Here is a 17,081-nt window from a genome sequence, read left to right on the forward strand (position 1 = left end):
TATTACGTGCTACTGTCAAAACAAATTCCTGAAACGCTGCTTAACAATGGTCAAATCTGGATAGCTTTTCACCATATTGCATATGTTACCCAACCTCTTGCAAGCCTGCAGCACAAAACAGTAAGTTATCAATGGAATTTAAATATACAGTGAAACCCAAATTATTTTTGGTTTGATTGTCTGTTTATTCATTTAATTAAATAAACTACTTTGCGAGTTTGTGGTAAGTAAGCATGGAGGAAAACAAGCAATAAACACTCTTCAGAATGTCTGTACACAGATAAAAATAGTTTAAATTATAATTAAAATAAAAAAAGTGACAGCAATATAACTGCACAGATACTGAGGCAGTTTCTTTCTGTCATCATATAAGTTATCTCCCTGACTTTTCAGTATACATCCCTGGTATAATAATGCATTTATTGATGTTCTACTATGTATTACATATACTGTAAATGTACAAATAATAGACTATAGTTATGGTCATATTGCACAAGTTGAGTTGTTTATTGACTTAAATTCTGTACAGAATCTGCTGTATATTCCTTGGCAAGGTCCACATCATATACTAGTTAAAATTGTTCTAGACCAAGCTGAGCTTAAAACCCTTAAGATTTTCTCTTGCTGTTGCCACATGGGCAAAATTCCCATTGAAGCTGGTGGGCCTTTTACCTGCATCACATATGAAAGATTAGGCTCTCTTATTTTAGGTCACTGTGATATACTGAATGAGTCGCCAAATCCCAAACCCACTGAAGTCAATGGGAATTCTGCTATTGACAGGCCTAGCATTTAACAGGATTATTACTCCCTCCCCCCAAAACAAAACAAAACAAAACAAAACCCTGGACATTTATATGGATAACAAGAATATTCTGAATTATGGCCAGGAAAACAACTCTATTCAGGACAGTGCTTAACTCCCATTTACTTCAATATAAGTATGTGCTTTAGTGTTTTCCTGAACTGGGGCCTAAAATAGTAAATATTTTAACAAAATAGCTTTGGAACCCTCATGCTTCAGGGCATAAGTCAACCTCATACTATTGTGGGTCAGGAAGGAAGTTTCCTGGAGGCAGGTTATCCTATAACTGCCCATTGCAGGCTTTCTTGCATCTTTTCCTCAAGCAGCTGACACTGGCCACTGTCAAAGAGAGGATGCTGGACTAAAAGGACCATTGGGTCGGATCTACTATGGCAGTTCCTCATGACTTTAATGGGATTGAGATTTTAGCTCAATATGAAACAAATCACCTCATAAGTAACAGCTTCTTGGGTTCAGTGTGTTGCTTTTTTCATCACAGTGTATCCTTTCTCAGCTCTGCTTTCTATGTGTTACAAACGGCACTTAAAATGTAAAGAAAACAAAGGTGAAAAACAAAAAGAAACAAAATCCCCCACAAAAACAACAACCCCCCCACCTTAAATCTGAATTATTAGCATATCCTTTTGACTTCATCATTATCCTTGATGAAGGCTGATTACTGTAGAACATCACTAGGGCTGTGAGAAATATTCACAAAGGGGTGAAATTCACCTCTGTATAGAGAAATCAGGAGAAGGCCCATGCCTCATATAAAACCCTGTTGTGAGGTCTTAAACAGGATTTGAGTGATGCATAGGATTTTATCCTGGTCTTCTGCATAGTGGTGAATTTCAACCAAGAAAATCAGAAAACCTTCACATTTGGAGTACTCTTTTCATTTCCATTTAGCAAAATTGCTCCAGTTCTTCACTGAAAAATGATCCTATTTTTCATGTGAGAACTTTACCTCTGACAGCTTTGACGTTCAAAATTGTGTTCTGATGCAGATCAGCGTCATGTGCTTCTGTCTATTTTAAGCATCTGCAACCTACCCACCTGTGTAATATGTAGGCATTTAATACGGTAATGAAAAGGAATAGTTTGATGCTGGTCTATAATTGGAATAGAGAACTCCCTTCCTCCTGGAGATGAGACAGGTTATCTTATGGAACACACTGAATGTAGCTATTTTGGGGGAACACGAAACTGCTATTTAGCAAAATTTGGGAGTAATGGGGAAGGTGCCAACATAGCCCAGAACAAAATTGCAAATGTTTGTTCTGCAAAATTTTGCAAATGAAAAAGACTCAAAATTCACAATTTTCACAGTCCTAGTTGTCACTAACATGGTGCAGAAGGTGGTGTTGTCTGAGTTCAGTTCAAGATGAAAAATATATCCAGGCTATGTAGCCTTAGATAACAGAGACATTTCCTGCAGTGCAGAAGCCTGGACATATAGTTATATTCTTCCATCAATTAAGCCCTTTCTTATATTCGCCTAGTTTTACATATGAGAACTTTTTGCACAAATGCGACTCTATAGGTGATATGCTAGAATGTTTTTGTGAACGAGTCACCTAAAATGTTATGAATATTTTTTCCACTGTCATTAAACACAAGAAATAAGAGACATTCTCCAATGCTTAGAAAGGCCATTTTTTGTTTGTTTGTAAGTTTAGCTTTGCCTATTCTTGTAGTAAGGTCTCTCGCCAGTTAAAGCCTCCAGTTGGTCCGTGTGTGAGAGGGAGGATGGGGGGGTCTGTTAGTTGCCAAATGCCTGTCTCTCCCAATTCTTCACAGGAACAGAACCCCAAGTATGGAATCTGTCAGGAAATATTAAAATACAGAAAAGCAATGAGAAGGAATAGATCTGGAGCAAGGGTGAAGTTTTCAAAAGAGCCAAGTCAATAGGACTTGTGTTCCTAACTATTTGGGCCCTTTTGAACATTCCACCTCAAATTCAGAAGATACTTTTAATCTGAGACACAGCAGGATTCAGGAGTAACACTCAGACTCGAGCTGGGTGAATTTTTTCAGACTTAATAGTTTATTTTCTGTAAAATGCAGTGTTGGATTGACCTAAAAATGCATGGATTGGGTAAAATGCAACAAATAGTTTTGGTCCACCCCTCCAAAAGAGGAGGAAAAGTTTTTTGAAAAATTCATCAACATGTTGCCATTTTGTTTCGAAAGAATGTTTCATTTTGAAAGTTAGGTAAATGCATTTTTTAAAAAAACAAAAAAGGGTAAAAAAAATTCTCAAAACAAATACAAAAAGATATTTTGTTTCAGGCTGAACTAAATACTTTGTTCGATGCGAAAAGAAATAAAAATAAAAATTTTTGGTTTTTCATTTTGGCAAGAAAAACTGAAAATTTTTAATTTCAAGTTGATCTGAACCACCAGGTTGAAAAATCAGTTATTTGTATATCTCTAATTCAGACGTGCTTTTTAAAGCACTTCACTGTGAATATAAAATATTTGAGGGCCAGACTCCAACTTTACAGTCTCCACTAAATAACGTACAGCACCTAGCTATGTGTGTGTTTATGTCCAGGTCTTGTGGGCTGGCTTAACAGTATAAAGGGTCAGTACAGCTATGGGAGAGTGACCTGGATTCGATTCTGGCTCACTTATCAACATGGGTCAGCTTGTGTAATAAAACGTTGTGATATGAGAAAAAGAAAGAGCGCAGATGGATTTCCAGCTGCCTGGTTGTGTTTGCAGGCTTGGCACACAGACAACACTATCTCCTAACATGAAGCCAAGGAAAAGGAATAACTCTGGATGCCCACAATGACATTTTTCAAATCACTTTCCTAACTATAACAAGGTGCATAAGAAGGGGGACCATAAGGTGCCATCACCCCAAAAGCATAAAAGTGCAGTTGAGACATGCAGCCCCTTTGTATGCTCACTCCCCTTTTATCTGTTGTGAAACGGACTGGTAAGATAAGCCTCTTAAACCAATCTTCTCTACTCACATGATTTCTGAAGCCTGCATAGCTCAAACAATGGACTGAATTATCAGACACTAGGAACAAAGTCTCCTCTGGCTTGTAAGGAGATTTAATTTTTTTTATCTGAAGAGCTTTACCCATTGGTAATTACCTTTCTGACCATCTGTACAAAGTCCTTGGAATTCTGAGGTGAGAGGCCCTGGAGTTGACAAGTACAGGCCTCGAGAGATGACGCGTGAGCCACTATCAAAATGTTATTTCCTGCAACAAAATGAATGAACACTGATTGTTTGGGATTCAGGGAAAAAAAGCTCGATGTGACAACTGTCCAAGGCAAAACCTATCAGTTTGAGGTTCTTAAAGAATGGGTTTAATTGTATACAGAACAACACAGTTGATATATGTGGGAAACTATTGTTTATGAATAATACTTCTAGCACTTTTTAATCTTCAAAGTGCTTATGGCTAGAACTGATTGAAAATTCTTTGTCCCCACTTGTTGTTTTTTAGGCAACCAATAGCTTTGTGAAGAATACAAGAATTTTGGTGAAAAGATTTTGCCTGCTTTGAAATTTTTGATTTTTCAAATGATACAAAATATTTGTTTTGATTTGTTTTGTGGAAAAAAAAAATCTCAGCAAAAGTTTTTTTTCTTTTTTCTTCAATTAAAATAAAATGTTTCATTTCATTTGAAAGTTCTCATGGAAAATACCTATACTTTTCAGTCAGCCCTACTTCTGGACAACATTTTCAAATCCAGGTTGCTTAAAGTTTATTTAATCACCTAAATAAAATTGCCCTGATTAACAGCGGTGCTAACACCCTCATTGATTTCAGTGTGAGCATTTCTGAAAATCAAGCCACTTTCATTCACATGGATAGGGATGGTTTTGGGAGCTAATCTTAGGCACCCAAGTTTGAATATAATGGCCTATATTCCTAATTCAAACTGGAAATAAGGCACAGGGTTTTTTGTAAGTGAGGATAATTAACCATTGGAACAGTTTACTAATGGATATGATTGATTCTCTGTGACTTGAAGCCTTTAAGGCCTGGTCTACACTAGGTCGGCATAACTTAGGGTATGTCTACACTTGCAGAGTTTTTGCACTGTAAATTTCACTGGTGGTAGGGAACTGGTGAAAGTAAAGCGCTGGTTTGTGTACTCACTTAATTCCTCAGGTGTCAGAGAGGGTTTACATTAGCAGCACTTCCATCCCGGATGAGAGCAGCGCTCTAGGTTAGCTATCCCACAGTGCAGCTCTCTCCAGTTTGATGATGGGTCTTGCGGGAAGGTGGGGAAGGGGGTGATCATGGGGCATCCTGGGTCCCTGCACAGCCTCCTCTCCCCAAACACTGATCAGCTCCAGTAGCTCAGCATTGCTCCAAGCGGGGGATCGTTTTGGAGCAGGCATGGTCACCTGACCAGATAAGTGAGCAATTGCCAAGAAAATAGGAAGGGGAGTTTCAGAGTTCCCGGGGCTTTACAGGGGGAGGAGTGGATGTCTGTTTACCTGGCATCAGAGCAGCAGAGCTGCTGGCTAGAGTGGTCACCTGGGCATTGTGGGATAGCCTCCGGAGGCTAAAAGCTGTGTAAACAGGAACAACGTGTCTTCACTTGCACATCACCGCAAAAGCATCACCGGTAAGAGCTGTACGCCTCTCGTGGAGGTGGTTTTCTTTTTGCGACGAAACTTCTGAGTTTCAAGGCAAAAAGTCATTTGGCAAGTGTAGACGCTCTCATGGTTTTTGCGCAAAAAAGGGACTTTTCCTGCTTTAAATGGCAAGTGTAGACATGCCCTAAGTCTTGTGAAAAATCCACCCCCCTGAGCGGTATAGTTAAACCAATCTAAGCCTCCATGTAGCCAGCGCTAGGTGAATGGAAGAATTCTTCCGTTGACCTAGCTACTGCATCTTGGGGAGATGGATAACCTATGCTGATGGAGAATCCCTCCCATTGGAATAGGTAGTGTGTACACTGAAGAGCTAGAGTGGCACAGCTGTGCTGATGGAGCATTTTAAGTGTAGACAAACCCTCAGCTACAATTGGCTGGCTTTCTAAAAGATATGTACCAGTTTAATCACAAGTTATTAGACTTGATGCAGGAATCGGTGAGTGAAATTCTCTGGTTTGTGTTATGCAGGAGGTCAGTCGAGATGATCACAATCATGATCCCTTCCGGCTTTAAAATCTACAAATCTGAATATAATCTGGGGCTCAAATCTGCAAATCCTTATACTGAGCATAGTGCTTGCTACACTGAGTAATACCATTATTTTAACAGTACTGCATTTGACTGAAAGCACTTCTAGGATCAGACCTTTAGCGTTAAAAGTGGGGTTTTATTGTTTTTTCCCCCCCTAAATTCAAATTTGGCCATGTCAATGCTGACCATTGGTTTTTCAGTTCTTAAGTGTTAGCCAGAGTGTATTTTATTTTAGAATGATTTTTTTTAACTCAACATACGACTAGTTGTAAAATTCTCAAGGAAATTCATGAGAACGACTGAAAAATGTTGGAAAGAGCAGAAATTGTTTTGGGTTCACCTATCTTAACAGGAATTCTATTCAGTAGCAGAGCTGGTAGAAACATTTTCATGCTGGGTTTTTTCCTCACAAAATTCCAGATTTTCAAAAATGCTCAACCAGCTCTATTTGATAGAATAACTTCACTGAATCAAACATGTTGAAAGAAAACAATGCTATAGTAATCCAAGAATCATACCCAATTCTTTCCATCTTCTAAAAGTACTTTATAAACATTAGCTCATTATGCCTCAGATATCCATGTGAGACGTGTATTACCCTCATAACGCAAGAACTAGGGGTCACCAAATGAAATTAATAGGCAGCAGGTTTAAAATAAACAACGGAAGTATTTTTTCACACAGCGCACAGTCAACCTGTGGAACTCCTTGCCAGAGGATGTTGTGAAGGCCAAGACTATAATAGGGTTCAAAAAAGAACTTGATACGTTCATGGAGGATAGGTCCATCAATTGCTATTAGCCGGGATGGGCAGGTGTCCCTAGCCTCTGTTTGCCAGAATCTGGGAATGGGCAACAGGAGATGGATCACTTGATGATTACCTGTTCTATTCATTCCCTCTGAAGCACATGGCATTGGCCACTGTCAGAAGACAGGATAGTGGGCTAGATGGACCTTTGGTCTGATCCAGTATGGCTGTTCTTATTTAACAGATGGAGAAACAGGCAGAGAGGTTAAGGCCAAGATTTTCAAACATGACTAGTGATTCTGAGTGTCTCAGTTTGTGAGTGTCCAACTTGAGGTATCTTAAAGGATCTTGATTTTCAGAAAGCCTTCAATACATATCCTCTGAAAATCAGGTCCCTTTAAGGAGACTCAAGTTGGGCATGCATAAATTGTCAGTCTCTTTAGAGGCCAATGTTTTCACTCTGGGTTCTTCTACCTGCTTTTTGGGGCAAATTATTTCTGAAAAACCTTGGGAAAGGATCAGTCAAAAAAACAAACAAACAAAAAAACAAATAAATCAGCTGGGGTTCTAGAAATATCCCATCCCAATGCTATTAATGTTCAGTTTCTATGCACCATAATTGATTTCAACATTTTATTTGAAAAAAAATTCTGGTTTTGTTCAGATGCAAAACAAGCCACTGCAGTAGTGATGACCAGCCTAAGACATCCATACTAGGACATGCAAAGACTCTCCTTCTGGCCGTGGTGGTGGAGATGGGAGGGAGGAAATGGCCTGGAGTGGAGTTGTTTCATGGCCAGAGAAGATAGGGGAAACCTGCACAGCTTGCATAGGTTGTAGGGCCCCTAAAACAATAGGGTCTCAAGTGACCACTGGTTCTGGGTATGGACAAACCTGGTAATAACAGACAATAGAATATTTTACCTAGAAGTGGGCCTGAACTACACAGTTTCACCCAGGTCTTGAATCCCCAATGTCTGTGGGCTGAGAGGATGCAGACATGGGGTTTTGACAGAGACAGTGACTAGCCAGTGTCGTTCGGTTCCAGAGTGCCTATCTGTGGTTTTTGATCACTATTGAGGCATTAGATCCCTTTGTACCAAGGTGCAGAACCGCTTACCTTTGCCTTTGCATTCACTTATGATTTCTTTCGTTACTTGATAGCTTCTACTTATGTATGTGTCGTAAGACTCTGAAACCACTAACTTGCTGACTGGTATATGAGGTCTATGGGCAGAAAAACAAACACAGTAAGTTTTGAGGCGGAGAGATTTTAAATGCAAGTTACTTAGACCCTGTACACACTGACTGAAAACATGCGTGCGAATTCCCATGTGTTAAACAAGAAATCCCTGTTGTTTCTCTAATTCTTCTAAATAACTCAAACCCCTAGACCTCGTCATTTGTGTAAGGAGCATTTCCATAGGTTATCAGTGGGTTTTGAACCCTGGCCTTTAAGCACCCAAGTACAGACCTCCATCTCTTGAGCTAAAGGAGTAATTCCATTAGCTGGCAGCAGTAGTAAACTGTTTCCCTCTATGTACACCAGTCACTAGAGATGGAAAGCAGCATACTTATACAAGCATGTTACACTTGCAGTCATGTGTAATAGTAATAATAACAACACTTTGCACTTCAATAGGTCCTTTGATCAGAGAATCTCAAAGCAATTAATTAAATTCCCCAGCACCCACGTGAAGTTTGTGAGTGATATTGCCCCTGTTTTAGAGGTGGGTAAAATGAAACAGAGACTGTGTCTTTACTGAGTTATTTCTTCAAATTTCCCACCAGTACGGCTCTGCCAGTGGTAGCAATGGAGGGAACTCTATTATAGATGAGGCGCTGGTGTTATTAATCACGGTGTTGTTTAGACCTGCTCAGAGCAGGACCAGATGAAGTGGTGGTAAAAACACCAGGGGCTGCTGCTGCCTGAGAAAAGTATGGTACTGCACTTGTGGGAAATGTTTAAGACCAGCTCAGTGCAACAAGGCCAGAGTGGTTAAGTCACTTGCCCAGTGTGAGTTTGGCCAATGAATTCAATGGGAGTGGTATTGGAGGCAAGCCATTGGAGGAGCTTGGGGTGGGGGAACAGAAGGCCCTATTCCTCTCCGTGGGACACAAGGAAAAGCTCTGTCTCCTCATTCCATCCCAGGATATGATGAAACTCCCATCAGTGTCAGAGGGAATTACTCATCTCCGACGGCAGGAGACTAGGGCTCCAGGCGTTCACCCAGACCGCTAGTTTAACCATCAGACCACACAAGAACAGGTTTCCTTTTTGGCTAGGAGAACATACTTTATAGTCTTCCCAGAAGCTTTGTGTTTCCTGAACTGGCTATTTTCCTGTGGTCCAGCTGCTTTGCTTAGTGCTAGCAATGTGATGATACCCTTTCTGGAATAAGTGCAGTGTAAGTATCTCTATTTAGGTGCAATATGCACCAGGACTATATATTTCCACAGACCCGAAAAGGTAATTTGTAGGCAGGGAGGACAAAATATAAGCAGCTATATGGTATAATTAGGCATGAAAGGATTGAAAGGGTGTTTTTTTTTTTCGCTTTGGTTGCTTATTTCTACTCGGTCATCTTAAAATAGAGTAGTGAGGGTGTAATAGAAGGATTCAGGGTTTCTGATGATATCACAAGCCACAAAAAGCAGCTGCAAAATAAGTTGTCACCAAACCCTCATGTGTTGGAATTTCCTGTGTTACATTATTTATAAGGAGGGAATGATTTTATCTGAGACCTTTTAGTTTGCATTGAAGATCCTTCCCTTCTCTCCAAAACAGATGGTTTACTGTTGATGAGAATTCACAATAATCCTGAGATTTCACCAATGTGACTGACTGCTGACCAGGACCACATGCCCTTTCCCTGGAATCTATTGCCGTATGGGATTTTTCAGAAGCTGTTTAGCATAAAAGAATCATAGATTTGGAAGCGGGGAAAACCCAGCAGGTCATCTTGTCTATTCCTTAATTCCTTGCACGATATGTGGGACTGTTCCTACCAAGCTGTTTTATTTAGCCTCTCTGTATGCCTTGCAGCTGTTTATAACACAGGCAGGCACTGTGCATGTGTCAGCATCCTTACATTTCAAGCAGCAACTCCCTTGGTGCAAGGTGGAGCTGTGGTTAGCGATTGCTGAGAACTTGAGGCTAAATGCAATGGTATTCGACAGCAGAAGCTGCTGACATCAAAGGGGTTTTATAGAGTTTTAAAAGAGCTGGCTGAGGAGCTCACAGGGCCATCAACTGTTGATTTTTCAACAAGTCTTGGAGCACGGGGGAAGTTCCAGAAGACTGAAGAAAAATGCATATTGTGCCAATTTTGTCAGTTTCCTCGGATGAAAAATGATCAGAAACTTTCCATCAAAATGTTAATTTGAGGGGAAAATGGTTTTTCAATTAAATGAAAATTTTAATGAAAACATTTCTGGTTTCATCAGTAATTTCTGAGTTTTTGCTGAAAACCCCAATACTAAAATATTTTCAGTCTGGCAACCGAAACATTTTAAACTGAAAATGTTCAGCTTTTGGTTGCTGAAAAGTAGAAACAATGTTTATTTTCAGGCTTTTAGATGAAAATCTCAAATTCTGATGAAAACAATTTAAAAAAAAACGGTTGAAATTTTTCACTGGGTGGGGAGACAAAACCCTCATTCCACCTCTCATGAAGAATACTTCACTCAGAGGAGCATTTGTGAGGATTCTGCAGTTAATGTCTGAGATTCTCTGATGGAAGGCACAACGATCAGTGCTTACTATTAAGCAGTATTAACCTCTCAGCTGTATTTTGTATACGTACAGATAAAAAAAGGAAACTGGAATTGGCTTTAAAGACTCATCTCCTGTTACTTACAGGAGAGGGTCATGAGGGAAAAGAGCCTTCTCTGTTAGGAGTTTCATTTGCAATAATATTGAAAGTTTAAAAAAACATGTGTGTTCTGCATTTGTTCCAGTGACATTTAATGCTCACTTTAGGGAATGTGAGCCTTTTGGAAGGGAAACTGAAGACTTATATGGGCACTTCGTACCTGGAAATGTCAAATGTGGGTCACTGCAGGAGCTTCTCATGTTGATTAACCATTAACTTACTATTCTTGTGGACTTTGGCTGCCTTCCCAGCCATAATGAAATAGTAGCCCAGGAAGGAAGGACAAACACCAGAGGAAAATTGAACATTAAGGGCCAGACCCTCCGCTAGTGTCAGTTGGTATAGCTCCTGGAGCTATGCTGATTTACACCAGCTGAGGGCCTGGCCCTAAAATGGAGGCATCATAGAGGTGGACAAAGGCAGGAGTCTTGGGACCAGAATCCTGTGGAGAGATGGCTAGGACGAAAGAGTGAGTGATTGGTGCTAGCTGGCTGCTGGCTGGATAGGGCTGGGCTACCTGAGTTGGGAAGATGATGATGGCACTAGGAGTGGAAAGAGGACAAGTGTCTGTCCCAAGGATGCCTTGAAATTATAGCTGGATGCTAACATGTGCCTCAGCAAGTTGCCAAGTGTATAATTAAGGGCAATGCAATCCGATACCCAAATCCATATCCAAGATTTGCATCAGTGGGGTAGCTGGGTGTGACTGAAGTCATGAGTTAGCCCAGGCTATAAATGTCCACCACAGAGAACTGACTCAGCTCAACTAGCTCTTTAATTACCTTTTGAAGCAGAGATAAGCTGGACTGTAGAGTTCAGATCCAGAGCCCAAATCCCAAAGTTTTGAAATGTGGTTAAAAAATAAATAAATCCTGGCCCATGAAATGCCCCACTTTGCATGGCTCAGCTGCACTAAGGGGGCATATAGGATTCCACAGGAATGGGGGAACCCTAGCTCAGGGGGCACAGTTTATCAAGGACATAGCTAGAGAGCAGCAATTCTCTGGTGAGCCCTGGCTTCTAGGGCACCATTACTAGCTAGTGCAAATTAGAGCAGATCTGGGCCTGCTCTAATTTAGGCTGGGAACTCAATAAGCTCCCAGCAGCCCCAGGGACAATACAAAGGAGTACAAAGGTGGCCAACAGCTCAGCCAGAGCTTAGGTTTGGGTCCCTGGTGTTTCGCTCCTTCTCTCCTATGCATTAAATTCAAGATTATTCATTGCTAAGGAAACTCTGTTGGAGTGACATGCCAAGTTCTGCTACCTGTAGGTTGTATCAACACACAGACTGGCTGCAGCTAAATCCACTGCAGGTATCCAGGCAGGTAATGTGGTACCAGAGACCCATTTTGTCCACTCAAATAAGCCCGGCTCAACTCGAATCTTTAGGTTATTTTCCTGTTGCAAACCTGAAAGAAAAAAAAAGCAGGGGGGTGGAAATCCCTGGAAGCAGCAGGTGGGACTGGGAACAAGAGGATTTAGGATTGGGTTTTTTTGTGCGTGTGGTATTTTGATTAGAAATCAACAAGTTCTTCTACTGGTTGGGAGACAGGGCCAGATGTGCACAACTCCAGTATTTGCTTGTGCATGTAGCCAGTTAACCAGATATATGAATGGCAGGTATGTGTATGTGTCACGTAGATGCACAGAACTAAAGAAGTGCCCCTAATCTAGACATAACTCTGTATTTTGTATGGAGCCCTCTTTGGACTGTATGTTCCAGATCAAGAGCCGATAAGCATGCTGATGATTCTGAAGAGAAGACGATGGCAGCTCCATGCACACTTTACGCTACCCTTGCCCAAGGGAGCTAACATGTTAGCCTTTGCTTCCCAGTCCAGTCTGATGTCTGATGTCTGCATCAGCATGTTGACTGGTAAAAGAAATTAGTATTGGCTAACAGCTGCAGAACCAGCAGGGGGAGCTCACACTTTCCTTACATCACAGAGTGTTTGCATTGGGAAGGTGAAGTTAAAAAGGACATACTGAACACTAAACTTATACATACAGCGCCTCACACAAAAGATTTAAAAATCATGTGTTTTGGCACCTGGAAATGGGTAATAGCCTGCCCCACCTCTCTACAGGCTCGCATATCTACTACAAAGGCAGTGTTAATATTATCGTAGCACCGAGAGACCAGCGTGGTAGGCACTTGTTCAAACACATAACAAAGAGACAGACCCTGCCCTGAAGAGTTCACAAACTAAGCAATATGCCCCCAATCTCAGGCTTGCCCACAGCACTCATGCACAATCTATGCCTACTAAGAGTGTAATCAAGGGAAGGCAACTATTTGCTGAGGGCTTTGCTTTGTTGAAAAGCATACACCCATGAATATTCCCCTCGACCCCTGTCCCCCAGGAATATGCCCTGTAATACTCTATATGCTGCCATGTACTCAATAGCTCACACATGATCTAGGGCACTGGCTCTCAACCTTTCCCGACTACTGTAACCTTTTCAGGTGTCTGATTTGTCTCGAGTATGCCTGAATTTCACCTCACTTAAAAACTACTTGCTCACAAAATCAGACCTAAAAATACAAAAGTGTCACAGCACATTCTTATTGAAAATTTGCTTACTTTCTCATTTTTACCATATAATTATAAAATAAATCAATTTGAATATAAATATTGTACTTAAATTTCAGTTCAGTTAAATTAAACTTAAATTTCAGTTCAGTATATGGAACTGTAAAACCCAGTACTGACTTTGCTAGAGCTTTTTATGTTGCCTGTTGTAAAACTAGGCAAATATCTAGATGAGCTGATGTATCCCGGGGAAGGTCTCTGTGTACCCCCAGGGGTACGTATACGTCTGGTTGAGAACCACTGATCTAGAGCATTGGAATCTGTTAGACTGAGAATGAATGTAATGTTAATCGGCGCTTGGACACAGGAACTGCCATATGAAACAGGCCCTTTATCCATCTAGCTGGTATCCTGATGCAGTAGAAGCCTCATGTTGTGCCTGACTATTGTACAGTGCTATGCAATGCAGGAGAAGGAAAGAAAATCCATTTCCTGCCTCAGCTGGCAGTGGCTTCATGCCCAAAGCATGAGGATCAGTGTCCCTTGTAACTTAACCTGTATAGCGCGGGGAAGAGACGTGCTATTTTTGAGGCCGTTCATTAAACAAATGGGTTTTCCATTGCCGGCTTCCCCAGAAAACAGGAAAAATCCAGACTCTCCCCTTGTCTGCTTCTTACCTTTCAGAATATTGTGCGCTGTCTGTACGCAGCGCAGCGACGGGGAACAGTAGACATGTTCAATAACAGTGTTACTTTCCAGCAAGGCTTCACCTGCAAGCAAAAGTTTAGCATCACTGATACAAACGTTACAGTAGACATCACAATAATTGCAGCATGCATGCTTCAATGTAGTTGTAACATAGCAGGAAGCGAATGAAGTTCTCCAGTTGGATTGGTTATTTTTTTGTAGACCTATTTATCCATCAGATTTTATTTCAGTAGTATACTATGCTTTGAGGCATAGACAGCTGTGAAATTGTGATACCTTTTTCTGTGCACTGTCCTTTTCGATTTCTAAGAACTCAGTCAGTGTACAGAGAGACGGCAGCCATTTTGCATTCAGAATGGCTGTAGCCTGTTTTAGGACAGACACAGCAACACTGTGCTCTCTCCTGGAGACTTGATTCTTATTTGTTCTTGGAGATTTCTCTATTTTAGATTGCCATCTTACACTGAAAACATAGATTTGCTCTTTGTGCATGGGAAAAATATAACAGGCCTGAGTCTCATTTCATTTATACTCACGTAAATCAGGAATAACTCCACTTAACTCAGTAGTCCTGAGCCTCATCTGGTGTAAATTACCATGGCTCCATAGTCTAATTTAGTTAACCAGGTGTAAAACCAGTGCAAGTAAGATGAGAATCAGGCCTAACATTATGATTATTTATACTACAGTAGTGCCTCAGGGACCCAAATGAAATTGGGAATCCATTGTACAAGATGCTGTACATGTACATTCACATAGTAAGAAACGGTCCCTGCCCTATGAAAAGCTTACAATTTAAATAGACGGGGCAGACAAAGGGAGGGAGAATACAAGGGTTATTAATCTTGTTAAATGTTTAATTATAATTGTACGTATGTTTAACTGGCTTTTGAACCTTTGGGGAAAGTGGAGTGTGCAGCTGTAGGAGATGCTGTGCATGAAAATCTTTCGCCGCTGGATTCTGAGCTGCTGTTTTACTAACCAGGTCAGAGGATTGTTTGAAATGATAGTTCTGGGATTCTTCAAGGTCACGCTAGCATTTGTGCAGAACAGAGCTTTCGCCTGTAGATGGCAGGCATGCTGTAACAGTGCTAAAAAGCTCTTTTATGTAGGGCAGTGTGGATCATGTATACATTTCACACACCCAGACCCCAATGAATGGTGCCAGCAAAGTGTTCTCATTGCTTCCAATCTAGCCCTTCTGTTGTGTGTATTATAAGCACAGGTTTTACTGACCTTCCTTGAGAACTGCCCCTGCAGTCTGGCCATACTATTATTATATTCGGATCCAGTTTTATTAAAGGCCTACGGTTTTCAAAATGTGCAGTAATCTTGGGTGCCCAACATAAGAGGCCTGATGTTCAGAAAGTGCTCTGAAAATCAGATCCTTAAAGGAGTCTGAAGTTGTGCAAACCAAAATCTGGAACATTTTCAGGGGTTGTTCCTGAACTCAGCAAATAACTTACTCTCTATAAAAGTTGAGTGGTAGAAGGCTACGTATTCCCCTAATGAAACAGGCCAAGAACAGAATGGGGGAGATGCCTGATTTGACTTGAACTATACTTGACAGTGTAAATATGAAACCCCACTGGGGAGACAAAACCATGTTTGTGTTGCAAACTACAGATCAAAAATTAAGCTTGTCAAAATCAAGTCAGGAACATACTTTGCATACAGCAACTGTCATGTTAACTGCAGTACTTTTATGACCGTCATTATCAACAATCTTCCACAGTGTGGCAAATTTACAGGGCACTTTTATGTGCTACGCAGCTGCACGTCTAATGGCTTTGATTTTGTGCATTGTTCTTCCTGCTGCAATGGCAGCTGAGTGGGGCCAGGCTGACTTTAAAGGAAGTTCTTTTCTAGTTACATTGAAGAAACTTTTTGAAGGCTCTCAACGTGTCTAAACTCTTTTAGCTCCTGGCACCTGATTGAATTTTTCTGTATTGCACTTGCTCTTTCTTTTCTGGCACGTGTGGGAGGAGATATAAATGCTTCTTGTGCAAACTATTGTCTCAGCCGACGGGAGCTTACCAACAAGTCTTGCTTGTGTGCAGCCAAACACGGTAATTGGTGCATCTTTTTCATAATCCCTGAAACCACCACTTCTTTGAGGTAAGCTGTGAGGCATATTCAAATTTGTACGCATATACCTTCCTGTTAGGGGAAAGTTTAGAAGCAGGTGCTGGAATTAGTGGATGACTGAGAAAAGCACTCAGTATCATGCCTATTACAACCTTTCATTCACAATGGCTTGCACACGACAGACGTTAACCAGAACTGGGCGGGAAAGGGTTTTCACGTTGTGGGAGCCTTGTCAGAATTCAAAATGTTTCCTGTTCCGAATCAGGAGGAAATTTCATGAAAATGTTCAGGATTTCCATGGCAATCTGAGAACAATTTCAGTTCGGGCCAATTTAAATGTTTCATTTTGATCATTTCAAAATGTTCGATTTTATTTTGGACCTTTTAAAATTTTAATATTTTTAACTATACTTAGCTTAATTTTCTACATGAAAAGTAATTTGAAACCAAAAATTGGGATGATTTTTTTGTTTCCATGGGAATGGGAGGTTTTGACATTTTCACATTTTTTCGAAAGGTGAAGCTGACCCTTTCCCGCAAACAGGGTTGGTTTCAACGAATCAACATGTTCTGATGAAAAAAAAAAACACTGAAAAAATTCCAACCAGCTCAAGTACTAACTATGCCTGGAATTACTATGGATACCTTATTATTATCGGAAATACTAAGGCTTTGTCTGTATTGGGGAGTCACCCCAATTTTAGCCATCAGTCACCACCTAATGGCATTGCTGCAAATCCTAGTGTAGACAAGGCAAACCGTTCCAAGCCATGATTTGCTCTCGTGCCATTTACTCTGGTTTCAATTAGGATTAAGAATTACCAGTGCAAAGAGTGGCTTTGCCTGTCTGCACTAAGGTCTGGTCTACACTTGGCGGGGAGGAGAGGGCGAGCTAAGTTGGTCTAAGTTACTCAACTTCAGCTAAGAAAATAGCGTAGCTGAAGTCGACGTACTTAGAACTATTTACCATGGTGTCTTCACTGTGGTAGGTCGACTGCTGATGCTTCCCCATCGACTCCGCCTACGCTTCTCGCTCTGGTGGAGGACCGGAGTCGACGGCAGAGTGCTCGGCGGTCGATTTATCGCGTCTTCTCTAGACACGATAAATCGACCCCCGCTAGATCAGTCGCTCCAGAGGTAAGTGTAGACATGCCCA

At 41.0% G+C, this 17,081-nt stretch overlaps 1 protein-coding gene across 1 annotated transcript in view; it reads right to left on the bottom strand.

Moving 5' to 3' along the window:
• Window positions 1–483: 483 nt before the first annotated feature.
• The window catches only part of UBASH3B (ubiquitin associated and SH3 domain containing B), a 104,103-nt gene continuing 87,505 nt past the window's right edge, over window positions 484–17,081 (bottom strand). The window contains exons 9-14 of the mRNA XM_073320687.1: window positions 15,875–15,997; window positions 13,807–13,899; window positions 11,860–12,004; window positions 7,841–7,947; window positions 3,917–4,026; window positions 484–2,628 (exon numbers count right to left, since the gene is read on the bottom strand). Of these exons, the coding sequence (XP_073176788.1) occupies window positions 2,491–2,628; window positions 3,917–4,026; window positions 7,841–7,947; window positions 11,860–12,004; window positions 13,807–13,899; window positions 15,875–15,997 (716 nt within the window). The 3' untranslated portion in view covers window positions 484–2,490. The remainder of the gene's footprint in view (window positions 2,629–3,916; window positions 4,027–7,840; window positions 7,948–11,859; window positions 12,005–13,806; window positions 13,900–15,874; window positions 15,998–17,081) is intronic.

Source organism: Lepidochelys kempii, chromosome 22 (genome assembly GCF_965140265.1).
Source record: "Lepidochelys kempii isolate rLepKem1 chromosome 22, rLepKem1.hap2, whole genome shotgun sequence".
NCBI lineage: Eukaryota > Metazoa > Chordata > Testudines > Cheloniidae > Lepidochelys > Lepidochelys kempii.